The 26,076-nt window shown below is 42.1% G+C and overlaps 4 protein-coding genes and 1 long non-coding RNA gene across 11 annotated transcripts in view; 2 read left to right on the top strand and 3 right to left on the bottom strand.

The window, feature by feature from the left end:
• ankhd1 (ankyrin repeat and KH domain containing 1) overlaps positions 1-3,695 on the bottom strand; it is a 30,517-nt gene extending 26,822 nt beyond the window's left edge. For all 5 annotated transcript variants that reach the window (XM_030061893.1, XM_030061894.1, XM_030061896.1 and 2 more), the window contains exon 1: positions 3,255-3,695. In XM_030061893.1, coding sequence (XP_029917753.1) covers positions 3,255-3,533 — 279 coding nt within the window. In that variant the 5' untranslated portion in view covers positions 3,534-3,695. The remainder of the gene's footprint in view (positions 1-3,254) is intronic.
• A 2,520-nt stretch (positions 3,696-6,215) lies between these two features.
• LOC115366447 (heterogeneous nuclear ribonucleoprotein H) lies at positions 6,216-12,026 on the top strand. 2 transcript variants are annotated; one of them, XM_030061901.1, is made up of 11 exons: positions 6,216-6,335; positions 7,326-7,422; positions 7,516-7,671; positions 7,797-7,940; positions 8,882-9,020; positions 9,788-9,966; positions 10,155-10,267; positions 10,433-10,568; positions 10,666-10,749; positions 10,921-11,013; positions 11,254-12,026. In XM_030061901.1, exons 2-11 carry the CDS (start codon positions 7,341-7,343, stop codon positions 11,349-11,351), a joined length of 1,224 nt encoding a protein of 407 aa, XP_029917761.1. In that variant the 5' UTR covers positions 6,216-6,335; positions 7,326-7,340; the 3' UTR covers positions 11,352-12,026. The 2 variants fall into 2 exon arrangements, with proteins under 2 accessions (XP_029917761.1, XP_029917762.1); XM_030061902.1 differs by having other exon boundaries at positions 11,250-12,026.
• LOC115366449 (uncharacterized) lies at positions 7,970-25,684 on the bottom strand. Its single transcript, XR_003928832.1, has 3 exons — positions 25,673-25,684; positions 23,046-23,055; positions 7,970-8,075 (listed from the first exon to the last, which is right to left on the bottom strand). It is a non-coding gene; the product is annotated as an uncharacterized LOC115366449 (long non-coding RNA).
• Positions 12,789-19,434, bottom strand: rufy1 (RUN and FYVE domain containing 1). 2 transcript variants are annotated; one of them, XM_030061900.1, is made up of 18 exons: positions 19,110-19,434; positions 18,580-18,759; positions 17,903-18,020; positions 17,701-17,802; positions 17,459-17,582; positions 17,285-17,346; positions 16,935-17,070; positions 16,726-16,827; positions 16,463-16,579; positions 15,529-15,696; positions 15,339-15,436; positions 15,120-15,239; positions 14,809-14,938; positions 14,170-14,264; positions 14,008-14,056; positions 13,839-13,916; positions 13,574-13,724; positions 12,789-13,541 (listed from the first exon to the last, which is right to left on the bottom strand). In XM_030061900.1, exons 1-17 carry the CDS (start codon positions 19,432-19,434, stop codon positions 13,581-13,583), a joined length of 2,148 nt encoding a protein of 715 aa, XP_029917760.1. In that variant the 3' UTR covers positions 12,789-13,541; positions 13,574-13,580. The 2 variants fall into 2 exon arrangements, with proteins under 2 accessions (XP_029917760.1, XP_029917759.1); XM_030061899.1 differs by having other exon boundaries at positions 12,789-13,724.
• On the top strand, positions 20,841-24,398 carry hbegfa (heparin-binding EGF-like growth factor a). The gene is made up of 6 exons (XM_030061903.1): positions 20,841-21,062; positions 21,879-22,118; positions 22,283-22,481; positions 22,629-22,784; positions 22,935-23,021; positions 23,171-24,398. The coding sequence occupies exons 1-5, from the start codon at positions 21,020-21,022 to the stop codon at positions 23,005-23,007; spliced, it is 711 nt and encodes a 236-aa protein (XP_029917763.1). The 5' UTR covers positions 20,841-21,019; the 3' UTR covers positions 23,008-23,021; positions 23,171-24,398.
• Positions 25,685-26,076: the final 392 nt, after the last annotated feature.

The following is a 26,076-nucleotide window of genomic DNA, read 5'->3' as shown; positions in this document are numbered from 1 at the left end:
ATAGTGAAACAGAAATGGCTAATTAAGAGAGCAGGTGTAATGTAGGAATATAAAAACATCTGCATTAAGTTTGACATGATTTCTTAAGGTACCAAATAATTACAGAGTACACTGCTTTGAACAGAAGGTTAGCTAAGGATTGGCCATGCTTACGTGTTGACAACAATCACACTGCTTTAAAAGAAAGAGCCCGTATGCTGCCCTTCATGTTTGTTTGTTTGTTTGTTTTTTGTTCTTTAACAAGAGGGCACACAAACGGAATATATAGATGTAGGAATTACAATGCTGGAAAACTTATGGCTAGGAATCGAACCCCCCTTATACATAGGCAGTTCAGCTGAGAGTCAGCTGCCCCGAAGTACAACACCACAGTCTCATACCTGAGCTTTGGCCCTGTGGTCTGTCTCATCTATCGCAATCTCACAAACATTTCATTGTTTTAAAAATCCTCCAGGCTGTTCTACATCATTAACAGAAATGTTGCAATTACAATGAGAAATTATTCTTTTCTATGAATTGTAGTTGTGTTGTCAATAAAAACGAATTATTTTTTGTACATTTAACGAAATACTTAATAGTAGTTCCACAGGTCACTGTGCAAAGTACCCACTGACACAGTTGGATGCAGTTTGCATACGACAGCCAACACAAACCTCAAAGTCAGATCCACATGACTATGTGCACTCGATATGGAACACAGCTACAGCGTATGTTCAAAATATTGCCATAACGCCAACATGAGAAACCTAATATAGTGGACAGTCACTTTCCAGAATTGGTTTAGCCACAATAGCAAATGAATGCCAGAAAGCTGAGGTAGAGATGTTCATTAAAACACAGATCAGATCCCGCTGCTGAGATGAACGACAGGTTGACTGGACCGGACCAAAGTGCTATTCGCAGTGCTTTGGTACACAGCAGGAGGCATAAACTACTGGCACCTGTTTGTACTGACTCCCCATGTAGAGGTCTAACCAGCAATACCGTCCAATATAGTACATACAGTATTGGCTGCTTCGAGCGGTTTCAGGTGTAACTACATTATGTGCAAGGTCAAGACCATCCAGGGGCTTAGGTGTACCAAATACCACACAGTCTTTAGGCGTCCTGATTCCATCTAGCTATCTTGTTTAATAGACCAGTAACATATGTCAGACATACTGAGAATGACAATATGACAGTTATAACAATTAAATTGGATAACATGTGACTTTGAAGATATGATTTTATAACAAAAATTAAATATGGACATCAAAACATCTTAATCAGCAAAATAGCTGACATAATTATGCAAACATCCCTGTCTAAATAGAGAGCAGAATAAAACCTGAGCCTATTTTTGTCTGTATGTTGCATCAGGCTTTTGGGGCCTGGTCCAGAGAGCAAATGTTGGAGGGAGTCAGCACTCAGCAATGTTGAGGAATGTAGCTATACGATAGGAATGCACAACACACTGACCCATGGGGGATGTAGTTCTACAGAGGCTTTTATAATCAACAACGGACATCACGGTCTTCACAATTAATGAACTACAGTTCCCAGACTGTTAGTATCCAGAGTGCTGGAGAGGCCTAGAATGGCATCTGCTTAATCCTGGGGCTCAGATTTTAGCTACTGCCCAGAGCAGCGAGTTCTCCACTGGGGTAATACACCACAACAAACCCCTCATTCACACATATATTCTAGGCCGCTGGAGTGGAGAAACATGACACAGAAGGCATAGATTTGCCATCTCATTCAATTATATCATCTGACAGATAATTGTCAAACTTAATATTTTCTTTATCTGGTACTGAACACCTGATGCTGAGGTACAAAAGGTCAGATTATAATAACATAGGTAAACAGCTAACAACCCTGCTTGTCTGTCTTTCAGCCTGTACTGTGAAAGACAGACACTCAACGGTCAGATACTGTACAGATTTAAAAGGCTCAACAGGTAGTGTGTGACATGAAAGCCTGCCAATATGCTGCTCACTCCTAAATCCGAAGAAACAGTTTGATAGTAAACAAGCATCACCCTTCTTAATTAGCAGGTGGATTTCTCATTGCTAAATGTTATTGAATATCAAAATAGTATGGAAATGTAATTTAATTGAGCCCTTAGACAGGTTTGTGGCACTTAAATATTTGTCATCTAGCGCTCTGGCAAGTTTCATTCCTCTGTCAGCCACTGTCATATGATCCGGTAAACTCAATTACATGACAATAGTGTGGCTGAGAATGCATCATGCATTTAAACGGCGGCTGCATAACCAAGGACACGCCGTGAAAAGGTTTGCTGATAATGATATTATATTTGCTGAGTGTGACAGGTAACTTTATTGTTCTATGCAAATCTTGGAAGGTGCGGCTTTCCCGCATGTTGTCATACAGCAAAACGCGAATTTCAGATGAAACTTAAGTGACGTGAGATCAAACGTGAGCCCTGCTGTAGTGAACAAACATGCTGCATTACAAACACACAACAGGCTTATGGTATGCGCAGCTCAGTTGACGGGATGCTATCACACCTGTCCCCGTGTGTGGGTGCCAGCACATGGAAAGTTGGACCAACTGTGTCTGCTTTCATTTGTGACAATGCAACACAAGTTGAGCAAGTTGACGTAGATGTGGCGACTACCTGACCGATACTGGTGAAGAAAGAAAACCAACCCAAATAGCTTATTTGGCAGACCGGCTGTCGGAAACTCGACCAGTCTGGCGAGGAAAAGAGTAACCAGGGCGTATTGAAAAGTTAGTTGAAGGACAGTCCGAGTTAATTTACATAATTTTGAAAGGTGACGTAATTGCACCACTACTACGAAATGGCAGATAGTTGAGCTGGCCGGGTATGTGTGTTGGGTTTAGAGGCATCTTCCATTTGCTGTCGGCGAGCTGCAAAGTTGTGATGGGTGTTGTGCTGCTGCACAGGGTGCGCGAGACGACAGCACGGACGAGGCCGTCGTAGCTTCCACCCGAACTAGGCCGTGGATACAGCCTACGCCGCATAAATAAAACATTTCAACCGCTTAGCGTGAATAATTACTCGTGTCTCACAAAACACCCTCGATGTCAAACACCTCGTACACATCTGAATTGTCAAGAAACATCATTCGAATAAAGTGGTTGGTGATTTTTACGTAATTTCATCGGCCTGGCTGGGAGGGGGTGGTTGCCAACAGCTAGCTAATTCGCTAGCTAGCTGATAGCCAGCTCGCGCAAGGAGAGGAATGTTGGCTAGCTGTGGTTAGCGCTTAGCTTAGCGTAGCTACCTCTGAGACCTCGTCTTCGTCGCTGCCGGATCCCGGACCCGAGGAGAGGACGGCTGCTGCCGCTAGTTTGAAATCCAGTCTTTCTGTTGCAGGCCCACCGGGCTCACCGAACAAACGTACTTTCTTTCCGCCCACACCAATCCCAATGCCCCCGAGTCCGACTCCTCCTGGTGTCGCTCCTACCCCCATCCCTACCGCTGGGGAGCGAGGAGTCACCGAGTCAATCTCGTCCTCGAAGCCGTCCGTCAGCATTGCCGTCCCGGCTACTGCATCCTGCATACTTATATTCACAATACGTATATTAACGAGATTATTGTTGACTTAAACGTCCGTCCGGGCTCTTTCCTGCGGAATATTTGCGTGATTTTACTTCAGGGAATCCAGAAACTCTCCCGAAGCGAGGGTTGAGGAGGATCTCTTTCCCCCAGCCATTAACTTTCTAACAACCTAACCCACTACGCACTGTTTCTCAGAAAGTCCGCCTCTGAGCAAAATTCCGACCGTTCTATTGGCTTAGCTCGAAAAACGTCCGTTGCCGATTGGCTGAAGTTGACGCCTATCAAACGAAAGACCGTAACGTCATGTTAGGTTTACCAATATCACGAGGCTGTAGAACGAACGTCAAGACATGACATGGTAGGCCAACTAAACTGGTAGCTAGCCTTACCAGTCCATGTGAAGTGAACTCTAACACGGAATTGACGAAAATAGAAGTAATACGCTGGGAACAAATCGCCTCTGCTGTTCATTTTAATTACGCATAAATAATTATTTGACAGTGACAAATTTCGCATCAGTAAGGTATTTGAGCCTCGCAAATTACTTACACTGCAGTCCCATCATGACACAACTGTTTCAGTGGGATATTGACTTTATGACTTTATTTCGTAAATATTGAGATGTTAAATTGTCAAGGTCATTGGTGTCTCCTTTTATTCATGAGGGGAAAAATGTGTTTCAGTGTAAAAGCCCTGAAAGTCATAGTCATTGTTAAATTTGTCTGTTATATTACTTTATTATGTGTATATTTTTTTACTGGAAATTAATTACTCATTATTAATAAATATTAAATAACTTCTGATTTACACGATATCCATATATCTATAGTGTAAATTCATAATAGCATAAATTACAATAGAGGTAAAGGATGGAGTACAGTAGGTCTTACTATTTTGCCCACACAAATGAAGGGCTTTATTCTCACAGCATAGAAACACATTGTGAGACAGTGTTGAAGTGTTGAAATAGCTCTATAATGTGTTTGAGCTACAAATATTTTTCATATGTTCCCAAAAATGCAATTTTCATAGTTATTTATTTACATTTACATTCACTGTCTTCAATTATCAGAGCAGTATATTTGTGAAAAAAGAGGCACATTTCAATGCTGGATTGTTTTTGTGCTTAAACTCCTGTGTTTTTGCAAACAAACACAGTAATGCTAGAACAGATGTTGCTGTCAAGGTTCAGTGCTTCTCAAGCTTCCTTACAGAAGGAATGGTTTTCTCCATATTCCTGCTTGTATGAGTTTTAGAAATTCATTGGCAGCTCAGTTCTGTGACATTGCATGAAACACGACGAGGGGGTTGTCTGGTTCATTATTCCCAGTGTTTTCTGAAAATTGTCATTCTCACCAGCAGATGTTGTCATTTAATTGTAACTGCTTATTATCTGATTATCTTTTTATATCCATTACTTATAAACATGCATGTTTTCCATAATTCTGTGCTCCATATTTATTCACACACAGGAGCTGGCCATTACCATAACTTGTCAGCCACTGAGCAGCTCGTCAAAGTTAAAATGCCTTGCTCAAGGACACCTCTGCAGTTGCTGAAGGAAGGAAAACTGTTAATCATGAATTTTCCTTCCCAAATTTTGCCACATGGCCCTGGGATTTGAACGAGTGACCCAACAGCAGCAAGCCAACCTCTGTAACTTTTAGACCAGCACTTTGTCCCAGAGCATCTCTAATGAAGCCGCTGCATCAGGTGCCATCCTCAGTTACCTGTTCAGGCTGGTGATCGCTGCCTGGTCACAACATGAACCCATGTTTTTATTAGTCTTCTTTGCAGCCAGACTTTCAGTCTTTTATGACTGCTGCCACCATCAGCAACCCAGGCCTTTACATTTTCTTACAGCTACAAATAATGCACAAGTAGGATTAATGCACACATTTGCACCTAATGCACATACTTTTTTATTACAAATTTCTAAGCCACATATGTTTTCTCCTCTTCAGAATTTGAGCAGCTGCAACTGACCTAATTTCCCATTGGAGATCAATAAAGTATTTTTGAATCTGATTAATCTTAGATTGTTATTTCTTACAACAGGGTTATTCTCAACTGGGTGCCCATCATTTGACAAGACTTATCCCTCAAACGCAGACATCTGTCATAATTTGGTGATTTGCTGATTTGCTGGATTGTCCATTGGGCTTTAGTTTCAAACAGTGCCTTTGATGATGTGGGATGACATTTGGAGTTAACTTAGATGTGCGTGATCCCTACTCTCCATGTTGTCAAAAGCGGCTCGTGCATTAGAAGAGCATGAAGACTTTAGATATATTTACAGTTTATGTACAGTAAGCTGAATGGTATCTACATATCCCATAGGCAGTATCCATAGGGATTTGTGGACCTGAGTTAACGCACAGGAGAGGCCACCAGGCCAGGGCCTAGGGCAGCCAACGTCATCATTTGGGCGTGGACGTGGACCGCTCGGAGGCGCTTGGTTATGCACACTGGATTGCCAGGTTTGCAGTGAACCCCCCCTTACTTGCGAATTTCGATATTTTAGAAGACTTAGCAAAACTAAATTTCCTTTTATTTCAGTGCGATTGAAACTAAAAGGGTGAAAGAAAGTCAATGACGCCTATTTTATTTCATTTTGGGGGGCCTCGCTGAATAATGTAGCCGTGTAACAGGTTGAAGCAGAAGAGATAATTAAGCGCTTCGTCTTCTGCCATCCTGAAAGGGGGATGGTCGGAGACTCATTTGGCAACCCTGCACAAAGTCTTGGCAGCACCACGCAAGTCTGACATAAAGAACGTGCTACATCTACGTTTGTAATTATCAGGTAAGTCCGATTCATGCGTTTATCGTTTAAGTTTCAAACCAAAACACAACTTTAATTCTCATATTGATTTTACAGTCTCCAACTAACGCCAGGTGCGTATGTTTTTAGTCCATTTTACGTTAGTTAGCTAAAGCTAGCTGGCGAGCTAACGCAAATAACATGGCGCAGGCTGAAGGCCGCTTTTGTTCTTGTGCCTGGGTGCGGTAATGTGAGGGTGGCGGGGCACGCGGGCAGGTTCAAGTAAATGTGGCCTGTTATTAACTAACGTCTAATTTGGTTTCGGTGAAGTCCAACAACCCGCTGGGAACATTTGGAAACCAGAAATATTGAGTAAAACACAGCCTCCACGTAGGTGCGAGTCGGCGCGTTTTGCTCAAGTGGCGGCTGGGCTTGGGGGTGGGGTGGATACTGGTTCATGACAAAAGAAACTGTCTTCTACCACTAAAACTAACAGGTTAGTCATTTAGTATTTTAAATGAAGAAATTAACCATCGAAGGTAGGGAATTGTAGCATTCAAACGCTTCCAAATGGCCTCAAGATGTCGCTACAATTAATACGTTATTAACGTTACTTGGATTTAAGATAGAAAGCCGCCATCGCAAAATTAAATCGAAAAGTGATTTGGAGTATTAATTAAAAAAAAATCATTTGCCCTCAATTCAAGTTGGGGCAAATGAGCCAACTTGTTCCTGTTTGCGACCCTGTGGTGACCTGCGCTGAATCTAACTGGTTTCAGTTCCAACCAAAAAGTGATTTCCGTAGTTTGATACACTTTCTGTTCAACTAACCAGAGTCGATGTAGTGTTTTTGGTGAAAACTTGAATTCTTTTGAGCTTCAGACATGCGGCTGAGAGCTACCGTGGTACATTATTAAGGCTTTTAATTTGAAATTCGTTAGGGTTATCGTTGTGGATCATCTACTAAGTGGTAATATATGCTGATTTGACCAACTTTCAATGTAATGGCTGGCCTTTTCTTCTTTCTTCAAGGGATTGTGACTAACCATGGCTGATGAGGGATATGTAGTACGCATCAGGGGTCTCCCTTGGTCCTGTTCAGTGGATGAAGTACAGAGGTTCTTTTCTGGTATGTAGTTTTCTTAATACCAATGCTTTAACACATTTGTTTAAAAAAAAAAAGTGGATGTAAACAGAAGAAAACCAACCTTTTTTAATGCAGATTGCAAAATTGCCAACAATGGAAGCAGCATCCATTTTACCTACACAAGAGAGGGACGTCCCAGTGGAGAGGCATTTGTGGAGCTGGAGACAGAGGAAGACTTGAAGATTGCTGTGAAGAAAGACAGAGAAACCATGGGCCACAGATATGTAGAGGGTGTGTATAATTACTGAGTTGATTACATTATGCATAAGGGATCCTTTGTTGTGATAGTTCAGTATTGTCGTTTTCATAACATGAAGTTGTAATAAGTGATTTTTGTCATGTTTCCTGTGATCCAGTTTTCAAATCCAACAACGTTGAGATGGACTGGGTCATGAAGCACACCGGTCCAAATTGTCCAGAAACCGCAGGAGATGGGTTGGTCCGGCTCCGAGGCCTTCCCTTTGGCTGCAGCAAGGAGGAGATAGTGCAGTTCTTCTCAGGTAAAAATAAGTGATGCTCTTTGGTTAACTGTAGAGCTCTCTTAAAGCCATATTAATGACTAAAGACCTTTTCCATCTTCCTTTTCTTGATTCCTTTCTTTTATGGACACTGAGCAATTCATACATACGATGTTACTAAGAAAGGTCAGTTAAGCAGTGAGCAGACTCACTACATATCGTAACTGAATAAAAAACAAATGTTATTTTTACATTACTGACAGTGAGGAAAGGACACTGGAAAAGGAAGCCAGTTAAACCTTAAATGGAGAACTATTTGGAAGACTGCTTGTGTTTTTTTTGTTCAAGGGCAGGAACCTATTATTCCAACACCCTTTCCCATCCTTGCCCCATCATAAACCATCTGTAGCCCGCATTCATCACTTTTTCTGTTTTAATAAATTGGGTCAGAGACTCAGAGTATTGTACAGTCTGGTTACATTTAGTTGTTTATGCCCAAGTTCATTTACTCATGATCGAATGAGGCACACTCGTCACAGATATGACAGTCTCTCACCCCAGTATCACCCCTCCCATTTTCCTCACACCCTTGTTTAAAAATAAATGAAAGAAAAATCTTTACAATCATGCCAATCCTGAGACCAGTAGTGAATGGTCAAAGACAGTAATGGTAACTTCATGTCACTCACCAGGATCTTGCTCTCCTCCGTTCATCTACACACCAATACTAGCCTGATGTCCCACACAGTGACCTTTTCCATATATTCTTCCTCTTTCCTCTCATCCCTCTTTTTTCCCCCCTAAACACAGTAAAAGTAAGTAGTTTAAATGGCCAGTCACTGGTAAAAACTCAACTGGTATGTGTGATGATGTATAGAGTTTTCCATAAGTTTTCTATCTCTCTTTAGAGAAAGTTATCTCTTTGTGATTGGGCATGTGATTTAATATGTCCCCTGCTGGGGTTATCTGTCCTTGGGTTGAAGGGTTGGAAATCGTGCCAAATGGGATAACATTGCCGGTGGACATCCAGGGGAGGAGTACGGGGGAGGCCTTCGTGCAGTTTGCTTCACAGGATATAGCTGAAAAGGCTCTAAAGAAACACAAGGAAAGAATAGGGCACAGGTGGGGATGGTTGGTTGGTTGGCTGGATAAGTTGCTTTTCTTATGGTGTGCACCTTCAACATCTGAACCAAATGCAAAACTGACACTATTGATATTGACTAATTCAAACACATTGTTAATATGTACTACAGTAAACAAACACATAGTCTTATTGCCATGTCAGATGAAACTATGCCACACATCCACAATGTTCAATGGGAAGATTAGTGCTTTGGCACCATTTTGATTCAACACTTCAATCAGTCTTGATTTAAAGTCCATGGTAATTCTTTAGAGAACAAATGATGCCTCCGCACTAAACACCAGTCCAGGTTGATAAATGGTAAGGACTCTCCCAGGTGGTAAAATCAAGGGCTGCTCTACACAAGGATCTGGAGCCCACTGTCACAGGTAATGCTTAGAGTGGGTCGCAGAAGGGCGGGAGCCCTTTCTGTCCCTCTAGAAAAAAGGACAATTGCTGTCATGGCAAGGACACAGGACTCTCTGTTACAATATATTCAGTTAGCTCTGAAAATTACTTCAGGTAACCATAAGAAAAGTGTAAAACTCATAAGACCCTTATCAATTTGGACAGTTTCCCTTTTCCCCTCAATGTTAAACAATAATTTTTTTTTTCTATCTATGTTGTGCATCACTTTTCAAAACATTACTACCTATGGACCACACCATGACAGCACCTGAATAGCCCAATTTCATCACTATTGAGAAAATGCATCCTGCTCCAGTCCAATTCCAGAGTCTTCACTGTGGTATCTGTATGCTCTTAGGTACATTGAGATCTTCAAGAGTAGCCGCGCTGAGGTGCGGACGCACTATGAACCCCAGAGGAAACCCATGGGCATGCAGAGACCCGGCCCCTATGACCGACCCTCAGGTGGTCGCGGCTACAACATGATGGGCCGAGGGGGATCCTATGACAGGATGCGTCGTGGAGGCTATGGAGGAGGTTGGTGTGCATAATAGACTGGGTGGATGTATAGATGAGGAATTGAACTAGCTTTGGGGGTAGAAACTGCTGTATTTATACTTTTAAATCTCATAATCACTATCCCCCCCATGCTACTGCACAAAGGACTTGATAAGATTAACGTCAAGTCTTAAGACCTTGCGTTAATCTTGATTATCTATATGTAGGTGTATCAGATGGTCGTTATGGCGATGGTGGCTCCTCCTTCCAGAGTACAACAGGCCACTGTGTTCACATGAGGGGCCTCCCATACCGAGCAACAGAGACAGACATTTACAATGTAAGTCAAGAAGAAGCAGCTTCAACCTTTTTCTTTTGATGAAAAACTGACAAGGTATTAGGTCCCTGAAACCTGACTGTGTTCATATCTTAATTATTTATGCTGTGTACATGTATCCACCTTTGGAGCCCTGGGCTGATTTTGCTCTGTCTCCATTTCTTTCAGTTCTTTTCCCCATTGAATCCAGTGCGGGTCCATATCGAGATCGGCCCAGATGGGAGAGTGACGGGGGAAGCAGACGTAGAGTTCGCCACACATGAGGATGCTGTGGCAGCCATGTCCAAGGACAAGGCTAACATGCGTGAGTCTACTTTAGTATCTTGAAATAATCCCCTTCCCCACCCCCCACATCCCATATAGACCAACTTAATGGTGCTCATGGTCTCTCTGCTCTTCAGAGCACCGTTACGTGGAGCTGTTCCTGAACTCGACAGCAGGAGGCAGCAACGGAGCCTACGGCAATCAAATGATGGGCGGCATGGGTAAGTTTTGCAAGAAAGGTCTCATTGCCATTGTTTAGATGAAAATGCTCACATTTGTCTTATGTCATCCTTTTGAGCCAACAAATGTTGCCCATTACCACAACAAATCATTCACCACCTCTGAGATTGTTATTTGTACATGCTAACGCAGTGCTCCTTTCCTCTCTACAGGCAACCAGTCCTCCTACAGCGGTGGCCAACTGAGCTCTGGGTACTCTGGTGGATATAGCAGCCAAGGCAGCATGGGAGGCTACAGTGACTATAGTGAGTGTCAGCTCCACTATACTGGGGCTTTGGTTCATGTAAGGAACCCACAGTAATAACCTTTGCTCCTGTAAAGCACTTGATTTATGTACTATAGTTTTTAAGGTGGCACATCTATATGCTTTACATGAACAAAAACTTGGGCATGGTTTTTGTTGTAAAATGCACTGTCTGCTTACTGCATATGACTCTTTGGTGAACTCCTCGGTCCTATAGTGTGTATTCTCTCTCTCTTGTTAGGTAACCAGAGCGGAATGAACAGCAGTTACTATGGCGGCGGTGGAGGAGGAGGAAGCAGAGGCTCTATGAATGGACTTGGTGGAGGATGGGGAATGTAAAAATTTTTTCCCTCTTTAGTTGTTTTTTAACTAAGCATTTTTCTGGGCGGACTGGAAATGTACATCTCACCTAGTAAAATAGGCAGGGTCAGGTGAGGTTCTTTTTGAAAATGAAGGTGGGTAGGGTTTGGATTTTTTTTTTTTTTTTTAAAGTTGATCTTCAAGGAGAAATGAGAGCATCTGGTACCACACAACGTATGTCAGAAAGAACCAGTGTCTTCCTCATTCCTCCGCACAGCTGTCATCAGAGAAACTGTTTGTGCTTCAAATTTTCATTACCAGAAAGTGTGTTTTTGTGTTACCATTCTACAAACACCTGGCAGTTCCTTAAGAATAATCCATCTTGTGTTGATGGCTTTTTTCCTTAAAGTAAATGTCTGAGTGCATGAACAAACATGTAAATACGTCTGGAAACTCAATGTTTATTCCTTGTTTCATCTTAAACCTACATGTTTAGCCTTTTTTTTAATTTACAGTTGAAATGTTAATTTCTGCGTCCACATGGTCAAGTTTTTTTTTTTTTTTTTTTTTTTAAAGGCGTTAATGTGGATAGGGCAGTTTTTCTTGATGAGGGCTACACCAAGCTTTTGCCAACATGAAGGTTTCTACTGCTTCAAATCCTATTCTTTGTATTTCCTGTGCACAAAGTGAATAAACTAGTCTGGAATATCTAAATGATTTGAGCATTTTGGGTGGGCATGCATGAAACTACACAGATCCAGTGTGTGCCTAGGCTTGCTTTGGTACTTCCTGACTGAACTAGCCATATATTTTAATAACTGGACGTAGCCACCGTGACATCACCCATTGGTTTATGGACTAGTGTTATTTGGACAAGAGGGTGGAGCTGGTGAGGAGGGAGGGGTAGATCTGAGAGAACCTGAGGACATGGTATGCTGGCAACGTGTGATTGCATCTGGCTCTCCTGTGCAAAGTCACATTACAAATTCATCACACGCTACTGACTCAAAATAGCTGCATCATATGAGCAATATCAGTGTAACTATGAGATTCACTTAATTTACATGGATAGATTATAAGTTCATGGATGTGCAATGTCACTAGGACCAGAAGGGACCTGACCCACCTGTCACTCAAAGCAGACATGCCCCTGATTTTACAAAAGTTTAAGCTGTAATTTAGATTAAACGGATGATTTAAGAAAATACACCCCCATTCAGTGATAATAGGAGAGAGATAGACAAAAACCTGGAAAAAAGGCTAGACAAATTTATTGGTACTAGCTCAGAGATAAAACCATGCCATGTACCTTTTTTCCTCAGCAAATTGAGGGGATTTTTAAATTTATTTACATTCATGCTCTGCAGCCTTTCCCTGATTTTAACCAATTCATGCCTAACACCTTGGCTATAACCAATAAGGCAAATGACCACTCAAAATGTAAAAAAAAAAACAAAAAAAAAACAGGAGTCTTGATTGAATTCAGTTTCTCTTTATCAAATATCTGTAGAAAACTTGGTCAAAATATGCCCAAATTAATTAAGAAAATGGCTTTGTAGCACTTGACAGAATCCACAAAACCACATTATACATTCTAAAATAGTTTCTTCATTAATGTCAACATTCTACAGTTTTTCATGTTTTAAGTATTTTGCATGTCATGTTAAGCGATGCATCGTCTGTACACTCTTCTTGTGGAGTCATGAAGAAAAGGCCTAATAACTGTGGACAAGTTGAACAATATGAATTAATTTTACACCTTCTTTCCATAAACCAACTATGCAAATAGCTCTCCATAGACGTAAAACTTAATCTACAGAGAATTTTAAAGGGAACTCAACATAAGCTATAAAGTGACCTATTAAATTAATCAGTTTTAGTGTCAACTGTTCTCCAAATTCTTATTCCAGTCCTGTTCAACATAACTGTCTGATGAAGAGACAAATCATATGAATACTGTGCACCTTTTCAAATTCTAAGCAAAGGCAAGTTATCTGAACTTAGTCTACAGAAACCATGTACGCTCATCCCCTCAGTGGTGAGAATCACAAAAAGGTGGCCCCTTAATCAGAGATGTACACAGATAATCTAGTATTCCTGAATTTAAGGTAAGAGCGCAAATTCAATGCTCCAAAATCACTTTCCCTAACAAGATTTCATTTAAAAAAAAAAAAAAAAACAAGTAGTTGAATTTTAGAGTGAAGGTGAGTAAATGTGCAGTGTTAGAATGGTTATGTTTGAGAGCGTGAGAGTTTGGTGTGTGTTGTGTCAGGAGCCTGTGGAGGAGCTTCTCTGCAGCAGGAGTGAGTGGCAGACGTCACACACCCGAACGGGCCGAGGGTAGGAGGGTAACGCCAGCTCGTTACTGGAGCAGCTGTTACAGTAGATGTCTCCACAGTTTCGGCAGTGGTGCTGCAACCACACAAACGGCTTACGATGAATTAACAATGCATGAAAATACATATTACTCAACTACGTGTCCAGTATATAAAAGATGCAATAAAGAAAATTATGAATTTAGTTTACCTTTCTGCGAGAGATGGAGAACTCCTTCTGGCACTGCTTGCAGTGAGTGGCCTCATCATCTTTCAGCCAGGCATGGCCCTGACAGGAGAAACACGCATAAATCTTTCAGACAGGCTGTTCTGCAGATACTCTAGCATTACATGTAAACACTAACTCCTTTAGACATTACCTTCAGGGCTTTATTGACCTCCTTGAAGTCCTCCATCTTGAGTTTAGACCTTTGATAGACACAAATGCAACACAAAATAACTGATCAGGGGAACTGGTACTGACTAAATGCCAAAAAGACAACAGAGTGAGGAGAGCAAGTGTGAAGATCAGCGGGACTGACTGGCTGAGATGCAAGCCCATCTCCTGCAGAGCCTGTTCCTGTTGCTCACACATCTGCTGCAGCTGCTGCTTCTCCTGCTTCAGATCCTGCAGCTCCTACAACACCAAGCCACAGGACAAAACATGTTGATCATACACCTGCACTGTGTACTGCGTTGCATCCGCATTCATTTAGCTGCAGTGGCCGACATAGCTAGACACATTTAATCAAAGACTGATCATCCGCTCTTATGGCTCAGACTACCCTGCTCCCAAAAATTACAGTCATAATAGACAATGATAATTATCTATATTTCATGTAAATACTGAAACAGGAACCATTCTTGAACTGCCACACCTAGTGAAACTTATCATGCTTGAACGGGCTCAAGTGTAAACCTCAGAATCAAAATTAACCCCATGAAAACAAAAAAACTGCCTCTAACGGAAGTGGTTAATTTGTGTCTGTGCCAGAGTTCAATGCTAAATTGTCATTCTAAATTCACTCTGTTCTCACTGTTCATTTTTGTAACATAAAACTGCAGCACACATGATGAAGCCTATATGTATAGGGAAGGTTCCTATACATATAGGCCAATACAGTTCCTAAATTTACTGAACTGAAAGGGAACTGCCTTCAAGCCCAGTGTTTGATACTGACTGCATGGAGCCCCTGAAGTTGTTGCAGCTGTGTGCGGAGCTCGACGCTGTTGTCTTGTTCCCTCTGGAGAGCTTTCTGCATGCTTTGTCTCTGTTCCTTCTCAGTGCGCAGCTCATTCTCCAAACCCAGCCTGGACACACAGGAGAGAAATGGTGACTGCTAGTCTTAATTTAAGCCTCTGCATGTGTGAGTGTTTGTATCTGCGTAGGGCTTCATTTTTAAGGTGATGGCAAATTTCTTTATCCCATCAAAAACATTTAACAGGAAACCATTTGCTGCCTAGTGCAAGTAATTGTGTGCATCTTCTTCACCTCAGTGTATCCAGGTCAGCCAGCTGTTTCTGCAGAGCCTCCACTTTGCCTTCCAGCTCGGACCTCATGTCTTTGTCCGACTGGTCACTCTGTCTGCGTTCCTGCTCTGAGTTCTGTAGCCTGTGACAAAAAGAGCAAAAGCATTAATTTTGAGGAATACTGACAATTAATATTCATACAATTTAACACAGATCCGCACACACTCAGACACATATATACCTCTGCTCTAGGTCCCTCATTGCTTTCTCCATTTCACTCATCTTCTGCTCCAGCTGCACTGCTTCTTCCTGCTTTTTTTCCGCTTCTCGCTCCGAGTCCTGTGAGACAAACAAATTCAGTGCATGGGCACGACTGTGACTATGCATGGCAGAGAAAGACAGAAAGAAACGGTTTATGAATGTATGTATACCTGTGCTTTGTGGAACATCTGCAGGTTAAGGGTCTTGACTTGGTCAAGTTGAAGGCGCAGGGCTGCCAGCGTGTCCTGCTTCTCGTGGGTGTCTTTCTCCAGCAGCCTCATAGCCACTTCCATCTCTTGCTTCAACCCCACCTGCAGCTCCAGCTCGCGCTCCAGCTCCTAACAGTATGGAGACACACACAGGAATCAGTCAAATTCATCTCTAGAGTCTAATCATTAGTCTTATTGGCTAGAGAGAACATCATTCAACTAAGGTATGCATGTTCTAGCCCCCATGTATTTTAGTAGAATGATAAAAAAAAAAAAAAATCATATGTAATACATAAATATTCTACAAATGCATTTTGCATTATGCTCTCAATTTAACAAGTGTTGCAAACAGGCTTTTCAACAGGTTTGACATGGGGACCTCAGGCCTGCCCCCCCCATCACACAGCATGGCACCCTGGTCTAACAGGACCCCACTGACCAACACCCACTCAGATTACACTCCTGCTGCTCGTCTCCCCCATCCTTATGGTAGACAATGAGGACTAATCTGAACTCCATCCCAGGAAACACCCCCCTCATTGTGAGCTGATACAGTGACAGAGCACCTTCTGCCTCCACATTATACGCCCAAGCACTCTAAAGCACTCTGCATCACAAAGTGCTTTAGGCAATCCGGTGCCAACAGTCAGCCTACGTAATGTCTCCACACCAAACCCTCTCATTATGCTGTGGTATCACGTTTTTCTCAATTCAATTCAAGCATTTCTACTTTACAACTTCTAATGTTGTAACTGTCAGTAGTGATAATTACTTCATATTTTGCATATTTAGATTCTTACTTCACCATGTCACTAATGCTGCAACATCTCAATGTCCCCATGGAGATAATTAATGTTATCATGTCCATCACAGGTTTTCTTTTTCCATGTCTGACCTGGCGAATGCGCTTCTCCTCTTTGTACTGCTTCCACACCACGTTGTACATCTCATCCAGGCCCTGCCGTGTCTGTTTGTATGTCTCCAGCTCCACCTGGCTGTCCAGTAGAGTTGCCTGGAATATAAGCACACCAAGTATTTTAAAATCATTCACATCTAGAATGATACCCGTAACTGTAAAAACATGTAAATCTTTCTAATAGGGGGATTCAGACAGACAACAAAGTGAATGTGTCTGCACATGCATATTGATCCTCTGACCTCTTCCTTCTTCTGGCTGGACTGCAAGATAGACTCATTCTCCTTTTTCAGCTGTTCCTGTTCATCACGCAGAGAGTTGATTCTGTCTGTAGCTGCTGTCAGCTGAGGAAAAGCAGCACACAATGGTCACTTGGGTAAAACACACCAAGTACACACTACATTTCTCACCTACAGTGGGCTTGATAGTGCTCATACACAGATCTTCGTACCTCCTCTACAAGTTTGCTGTTGGTCTTCTCAAGAGAGTCCATCTTAGCCTGAAGGTCTGTGACGGTGCCACTTAGGTGACGATTTAGCTCCTCAATGTAGTGCTTCTGATCTAATATGGCTGTCATCTTAGCGTCACTAAGAGGAAAAAGGAGGCAATGTTAGAATAACATTAGCAGGGAAAGAAGAAGAGGAATGTGCCTCCAATTTATTATTTAGATTTTAATTATTAGCACAGCAGAGGCTCCAGTGTAGTGTAGAAAATAATGAGTGGTCTAAAATAGAGCGGTTTAAAATGTAAAGGAGAGGAGTTTAGGTGAACTGTTGAATTCATGTGAATGCAGGCACTTACTCCTTTGGAGTTTCACTGCTGGCAGGGTCTTTCAGGTAAAGGGAGAAGTCAATGACCGCCACCTAAACAAGAAAGGCAAGAAATTAGCACTTTACATCCTGGCAAACCTGTTTCTTAAAAGAAAGGTGAAGAGTGACTGCAGGGATGTTTCTAGCATGCCTATCCATCTCTCACCTGGGAGTCCAGGTCCTCCCCTTTAATGCAGAGGTTGGCATCAATGACATTGAGGCCCACTAGCATCCCCACAATCACTGTTCCCTCCTCCTCCATCATCAACGCTCCAGGGTCGTAGAACTCACTGGAGAGGCATGAAGCAGAGTGAAGAAGGAAGAAAAAGAAGAAATGTAAAAACCAGAAAGTGTATGTAAGCCTGTTAACTATAGTATAAATTTATGCCATCAACCATAGTAACTCACCTCAGGAGATCCTTGTGGTCCAGCAGGACTTTCATATAGTCGGCTACTTTCTTCTGCATGAGAGCTAAATGCAGCCAGGCCCTTGCTCGGCCCAAACCCGTCCTGAAAAAAAAAAAAATACCAGTTTACACTACAGAATCAAGCACAGACCGGTCTATCTTTCATGGTAGATTTAATGTGAGAATGGTGCTTGTGAGCTTACTTAAGGCCAGGCAGATCTCGGGCACTTGTGGCAATATCAGAGGACTCTGGACACAACTTCTCCACCAGCTCCAGAGGTCCCCATATGGACTTATTCTGGCCGATGAAGGTTTTCTTGGCTGGACAGACAGAAGAAGAAAGGAGGTTTGTGTAAATTATGCAATCTAACTTAACATTAACTCTACAGTGTAGGTCTATGTGAGGTAGGATGCACTGATATTGCAATGTGAGACTATATATTGCCTGGGATTTTGGATATCATAATATTGTGACATGGCATAAATGTTTCCTTTTCCTGGTTTTAAAGGCTGCATTACAGTAAAGAGATATATTTTTTGAATTCACCAGACTGCTCTTACTGTTCTAATTATCAAAAATCTCATTGCATAAATATTTTGTGAAGGCAGCAATAGTCAGTCCCTACAGTATTATACCGACATCATTATTTTTTTGTTAAAAATATCATGATGTTTGATTTTGGCCATATCACCAAGCCCTACTAGAATCATCATACTGATGTGATTGTATGCATTAAAGGGTTACATCAAGCATTTACGAAGCGCTTTAGAGAAGACTTTGAAATATCAAGATTTATTGTGTATCAAGATATATCCTAAACATATTGTGATATTATTTACAGGCTATATGGTCCAGCTCTAACGTCATGGACAGCCTCACCTTTCAGGCCATGTTTGAGGCAGTGCTCCAGCACCACAAAGAACTGCTGCAGTGGTGGGTAATCAGAGTCCAGCGTCCTGCCAAGACTCAGGGAGGACTGGATTAACACTTTAATGCTCAGCTTCATCATGCTGAGGAGGTTGGACCTCTCTATCGACATGGAGTCTTTGGCTGGCAGAACTGCAAAGGATGCAAGGCAGAGATGAAAAAATAAATACATAAATAAAACATGGAAAGGTAACAGTGAGTGTGTCAGTCAGTTTTGGCAGATTTACCATGCACTTAAACACACCATGGGGCGGACTCATACTGAAAAACATCGTCTGGTGATGTGCGTGGTACCATACCGCAAAGTCCTAGTTTTATCCATGAAGTCATGTGTTCAGACAGCTGACAAATGACTGATAGCTAATAGAGGAAGTGGTGAAATGGACTAAGTCTGCAAAATCATCCACACATACATACAACTGAGGGTAAATGGAAATCGCTAAGCTGACTACCGACAGATTGAAACAATAGTCGCAGCCTACCTGGAAGTATTTTACTAGCGCTGCTGTTGCTGCTGGAGTCATTTTCGGGCTCTTTCTCCGTCGGGGAGCTGGCAGTGGATCCGGTTGAGGGGTGTCTAAGAGCAGCACCGTAACTCACCCCGCTGCTTATCGTCTCCGTGGCCTTCCGAGCCAGAGACAGGATGGGGGCCGACCAGCTGCTCTCTGCTACCGGCTTCTCTTTCTGCCCCCGTCCGTCGCCGCTGGCCTCGCTGTCTGTCGCATCTCCCAAAACTTCGGGCTCTTCTGCCTGTTTGGCTTCACCATCCTCAACAGCTGTGTTTGTTTCCCCTGCCTCGTCGGCCATTTTTTCCTCTCCGACTGGTCACATGTCCAGACCAGAGCAATCGCATGCGTCGTTGGAGCCGATCAGCCCTGACGCATCAAGCCCAGAAGCCAAAGATCAAAAGAATCCTTAATGTTTATTAATCTGGCTCTACCAGTGCGTTTTATATTTGATATGCCCTCATTTATGATAAAGTCAAAGGAAAATAATCCCTTAATTAGCCATGGGCGAAATTAATACGTAACTGGATCCAGTTCCTACTTTAACCACTTGATGGCGCCAGTGCACTCAATGTGTCTATTGGTCACTTGCCTCTCTAACTTCTTTACAGGTATTCTTAGCAGCTGTAGACCTGGTATTAGACTTAGTCGTGGTAATTATTACTGTGTTAATTTATTATGGTGTCATTGGTTATTTTTTCCCCAGTGGAATATTAGCTGACTACTGCTTTTTTTTAGATAATGGGGATTGAGGATAATAATAGCATTATTATTATTATTATTATTATTATTATTATTATTATTATTATTATTATTATTATATTACAATTATAAGGTATAGGATATGTTACAAATAATCTGTGTAAGTTTTGCTCATGTGCACAGTTTATCCATTAAAGGGGCAATAAATGCTGATGAAATGAGCTCAGCTTCCATTATCACCAAGAGGACCAGGGCCAGGACTTGGGCCAAGAAAGTTAAAAAAAAAAAAAAAAAAAAAAAAAATCCCTGATCATTAAATATTCTTCAGTATCTCTATGACCCTGAAATACTCAGGTCTTCAGTGAGGTTAGCAGTCTGACAAGAACAGGACACAGGCGATAGAAAATTAGATCCTTAAAAAAAAAAAAAAGATATCAGAGCAAAATGGTATGGTTGAGGTGGAAGGTGGGGTTGAGAAATTACTATATTAACTTAGTCTATTAGGATACTTTTGTCATTCCCTTATTCATATAATTCTATTAAAGAATAAAAATAAAATAAAATAAAATAAACATCTTGACCTATACCAAGGTTTTGAAAAGTTATAGCCTTGTGTTACCATTACCATGAAAGATTGAAAAAATATCATTAAGTAGCGTAAAATAATCCCTGTAATCCTCACTATGGTGTAACACAGGTATATTATAATTCACTATGGGAGTATTATAGAGACTTTTAACTGGGATTTTCTTAAGCGCCTTTTTGGTCCAAGCATTGAGACAAGTGCCCGGTAGCCTCATGGTCAATCACCTCGTCAGTTCATCGGTCAGTCTATAAGTCTGTCTGCCAGGGCACGTTTTCAGATAAAAGTCATCCTAATGACAGCATCAGGCAGCAGCAGCATTTCACACAACAGCGATGTAGTGTGTAGGCCAGTGGAGGCGTGGTAAAGGTTAGGCTATAAATACCGCCGTCCCTGTCTTCTGACGCTCCTTCACTCCGGTCCGCACAGGCAACCAGCGGCGCGACGGGCATCTGAAGTAAGATCGGAAACAGGCGGAATAACTTGACAATAACACGCCGCAAAAGAAGGAATATTTAGAACCGGAACAAGTCAAAGGAATACAGCAACCAGCCCTACTTTTTTCCATCTCTCACAGAAGTCACTGAGGTTTTTTGAAGCCATGAGGATCTTGAGAGTTGCGCTCCTGCTCGTTCACGCCTTCGGTATGTTTCGAGTTTCATCTGAGCCCCATAGATCATCACCAGTATTTTGCTTCTTTATTGAGTAGGACTTTGCAAGCTGCCTATGTGATTTCTGTGCCATTCTGTGCTGCGCTTGCTTATTTCATTTTACCTGTGCCAGGCTTGTTAATTAAAGTGAACTTCTTAAGCGTGACCTTGCGAACATGCGGTGTAAACTTTATAACCTTATGGCAACAATTTTCATGATGCAAAGGCTATTCGGGAGCTAATGGGGTCATCTCTCTATTTTAGAGCATGCTTTATGTAACTGGATACATTTATTTTTAACTCGAATTCTTGCGTGACATTAGCTAAGTGTCTATCCATGCGATTTCTTTTTTCTTTTCTTTTTTTTTTTCTTTTTTTTCTGTGAGAGCATATGTTCCAGCTACATTTCACTTCCAAACTCTACAAGTCCTTGCCTGTCTGGAGCCAAAAGCTGGACTGGCCTCATCGCTGAGGACCTGGGTTCAGGGTTCAAGACCCCTAGCTGGCAAACATCCGCCCTGCTGAAGTGTCCTTGAGCAAGGCACTGACTCCCTGCCATCCCGAGGGGCATTTCTCTCTTAGTCAGTTTCCTAACTGGGATCAGCATCACATTATAATTATTATTGCACTCTGAAAGCCAAAAATCCAGTCCAGTGCTTCCTTGTGTAACATTCCCAACATGTTTCAACTTGCCCTTGTCCACACTGAGTACTGCAAGGAGAGGGCTTTTGCTGTTTCCTGTGTTTTTTATGTTTGTTTATGCTGTTATCTTGTATGTGGGATTAATATTTAACGCCTTCCTCCCCACAGTGGTGTCCAGGCTGGCCAGTGGTGCTGCAGTCGACAGGTATGAGAGCAACAGGCAGCACACGGCTGTCATCAACCTGCTGGACACGAGGGACGACAGGAGGACAGAGCAGGACAGCCGAGGTGTGGACAGCACAACAGTGGCATATGATGAGGGAGACTACGAGGAAGAGTATGATGAGGACTACTACGATGAAGATGAGGATGCCATGTCTGGAGACTATGAAGTTGAATTACCCCGAGGTAAGTCAAATATCCTCACAATTATCATCTCATCTGCAAAACCTTTGTTACAAGCTCGTAATAGAGTTTTCATAATAGGGAGACAATTATAATTTAGCTTTTGTGCCACATAAAGTCAAGAGAATCTAAGTCCGTCTTATGCTTTTTGTGTTTGTTTGTTTCAGTTGCCATGTCAAGCAAACCCAAGGACCCATCTGCCATTCTGGAGGCTGAAAGGAGTGAAGGGAAGAGAAGGAGAGGAAAGGGGAGAAAGAAGGGGAAAGGCAAGGGAAAGAAGAGAAATCCATGCCTGAAGAAGTTTAAGGATTTCTGCATTCACGGCACCTGCCACTACCTGAGGGACATCCGTGCCCCGTCCTGTGTGTAAGTGCTGCCTCCACTTCCATCTGTCCATTCAGCCACTCTTTGAATTGTCTTCTCTGTCATTCATTATACATGCCCATTTGACGCCAAGCAGCTCAATTGATTATTTCTTCTTCTCCCGCTTCCTCTTCTCTTCATTGTCTGCAGATGTCTTCCGAGTTACTCTGGGGAGAGGTGCGAGTTTTTCACGCTGCCTGTGGGCAAGTCCCAGGAGGGCAACAGCAGGACTACAGCTCTGGCTGTGGTGGCGGTGGTGCTGTCATCTCTGTGTCTCACAATCATAGGCCTTTTATTAGCACTCAGGTCAGTAGAAAAACACCCACACAGCCACTCAAACTCACACACAAGACAAGCAGATTACCGGCTCCTCTAGAGGCTTAAATGAGACTTGTAAGGGGCTGAGGCAAATAATGGTCTAAACTAGGTCCTTCTTTGTTTGCAATTTGCTCACAGGTTTCACAAGCGGGGAGCGTATGATGTAGAGAATGAAGAGAAGGTCAAACTAGGGTTAGCGCCCAACCACTGAAGAGACAGAGAGGGGTGAGTAGTGAGGACCAGGGACACATGAAAAAACCTTTTGTTGCATCCGAGGATAGAACGTCACAGCATGCAACGGAAAATTTCTGTTTTACCTTTTTCGTGATCTGAATGAAACGAGGTTTGCTCATTCCGTGTCGTTTTTGTTTCAGGCAAGGATGTGGAAATTCTACCTCAAAATAGAAAGGAGAAGTGAACGACGAAAGGAGGAGCGGGAGGAACAAGGAACGTACATGAAGAAGGGAACAGAGTGGGTGTGCCCTATAGCCTGGCACTGTTAACCCGCTGCTGGACAAGAGATGGACTGATCAGACTCAGGATTCTCCAGAAGGCCTCGTGACCCCATGAGGAAAGAGCATTGAGCCTGAAACTGGAATACTGATTGGCCCAGAGGGTGGAGCGGAGACGTGACGAGTACCTGGACGATGAGCAGGAGGGAACGAGGACGAAGGATGCGTTTAGACTCAGTGCTGCTTCTTGGCTGTGTTCAAAACTACCAGGAGTTTCAGACTTAACGGAAAACAAAAAAACATTTTTGCCAACCCTCCCCCACCCCCCACAACAATGAGATCTCAACCTGGAGTTTTTGTTTGTTTGTTTGTTTGTTTGTTTGTTTGTTTCCTCTCAACAGACAGCATTTTATATTTCCCTGCACATGTTCATCATTTTTTAGTGTACTGTAAACCTTTTATTTATACAATTCTTCTTCTAATTTATTTATTTATGTTTTGCTGTATTTATGCAGATTTTTAACTGCTTTCATCCATTCAAAATGCACTGTCAGTTTGTAAAAAAAAAAAAAACAATGTTACAGTTGGTGTTTTTATATTTGATATTAGACGATATTTATTGATGAAATATAAACACGCCAATTGTTGCTGAAGCTCCTGGAGACATAAGTATTTCAAAATAAGAGTCGTCCATGGATATCTGATTTCTGGCTTTGATTTTGGCGCTCAGTAGATGGTGAATAGCACTGTGATTAATACATTGATCAGTTCTTTAATTAGACGCAACCTTAGTGTTCTACTCCAACGTTATACTGACAGGTCTCTGTTTGCCATGATACAGTGCATTGGTCTTTTTGCCTGGCGATGTACCGATTAATAACCAACAAAATCATGCACTCAGCTTCTATGTGTCTTCATTGCTAAGAACAATTAAAAAAGGAGTCAAATATCATACATGGGGCTTTTTGTTGCCAAGGCGCTGTAGCAAGAATTGGGTAGAGACTGGTTGTATAGTTGTGTTGTCTTACCATGGTTAAAGGAGAAAGAGTTAACGCTCAGTGATTACACACCGAGATCCATGTTAAGCTGAAAATAAAAATGTGAATTCAAGTGTTCCGCCTTTTCAAAACAACCTGCCCTGCAGTTTTGAAGTGATTTTTATTTATAAGTGTTTTGTTTTTTGTTTTTTTTCTCAGAAAGAAATAAAACTTTTTTTTTTCTCAGAACTTTTGACTAAGTGCTCTCTGCTTTTACTCTCTTCTCATTTTACAAATCAGACACTGATCACCATACACTGTTTGCTTTATTAATATGAGTTTCATAATGTTATTGTCTAATAAGTAGCATAAGGTCATGTTTATTTAAGTTATCTGGCGCACTTCCCGAGTCCAGGCTCATGTTAATGTGATATTTCAATAGGGACAATCTGGATATGACAACAACAGTGTCTCTTTTTGGCCCATTCAGAGGCTTTAATTATAGTAAACATAATATTTTTATTTCCCCCGGCCTCTGACGTGTTAGCAGCTCCTTTCAACTAAAGCACCTGTATCCTGGCCATTAGTGATACAATCTGTAGTGCTCTAATGGTCTGTATTTTTAGGCAGTAGAGTTAAGTGCTGCATAGACATGGAGGCAGAAAGCCCTCTTAAGCAATTTAAATTGCATAAAACTAATTGCTGGCAAATTAATGCAGTACAGATGCTGGTGAATAATGTTGCTGGCTCATGCTTTGACAGTGTAACAAATCACTGTCACTGGTTGTGAGCTAAGTATAAATTTGGCTGTTAAATCAACATATTTCCCAGAGCCCTCCTCATTAGCCCAACTGTAAATTTAAGAAATTATTAGTTTGCCCTGGTGACAACCACATCATTAGTCTGACTGACAGATCAATCATAGGTTACAGCATGCTTGGGTGGTGGTTGAGACTCACTTATTTACTGCTGTGTGTGTACGCAGCCATGGGAAACAGATGTGCAGCGTAGGCCAGGGGACACCTGATCTTCAGCCACAACACATCATGCCACAGCACCACAACATTACTCACACAGTCAACAGATGTCATGTTCAAAGACGCTCCACTGTAACATCTGAGACCTCAACCACTCCTGAATGCCGTGGCATTCACAGAGACCACATACAGCAAACAGAGCTAGCAGGGCTCAACAATGCTGTCATGTATACCGCACACAGGTTTAACCGGGCAGGGATGGTCAAAAGGCCCAGCTGGACTCAAAGGGAGGCTGAGGCCCAGCCAAATGTTAGTCACCCCTTGAAGTCACCTCCTACACGGATGTTATTATACTGACAGCTTGTGTGTGTGCGTGTGTGTGTGAGTGTGTGTGTGTGTGAGAGAGAGAGAGTTGGTATGTGGTGGAGTAATGCCTTGGTGCTCTGTTGGTGTATTAACCACACCACGACAACCAAAATCCACAGCACAACAGAGTGTTTACATGTTTGCTGTTGGACCATCTTCAACAGTGTTTGTGGGTTCGATTTTCATACATTCTATATATACTGAATAAACAAAATAGGACACAGATATTCACATTGGGGAAAGGCAGTTAAAGACAGATGTTCAGCTGAACCATAAGGGTGTGGCAGCGAAACCTGATTCAGTGCTCCTCATACCATTTCTTGAGCAAGTGAAAAAACACGAGTTCAGTATTAAGCCTTTTTTTTTTTTTTTTTTTTTTTTTACCCCTGGGAATATGCAAGCCTTGCCAACATGCACACATAGTGAATTGCTTAATTTGCACTTTTGCTAGCATGTTAAAGAGGAAAGTCATGAACTTTCCTGTGTATGTCAGTAGTGTATTTTACAG

This window comes from Myripristis murdjan, chromosome 10 (assembly GCF_902150065.1).
Source record: "Myripristis murdjan chromosome 10, fMyrMur1.1, whole genome shotgun sequence".
Lineage (NCBI taxonomy): Eukaryota > Metazoa > Chordata > Actinopteri > Holocentriformes > Holocentridae > Myripristis > Myripristis murdjan.
The sequence above is the reverse complement of the archived record's forward strand: the minus strand, read 5'-3'. Positions and strand labels throughout refer to the sequence as shown.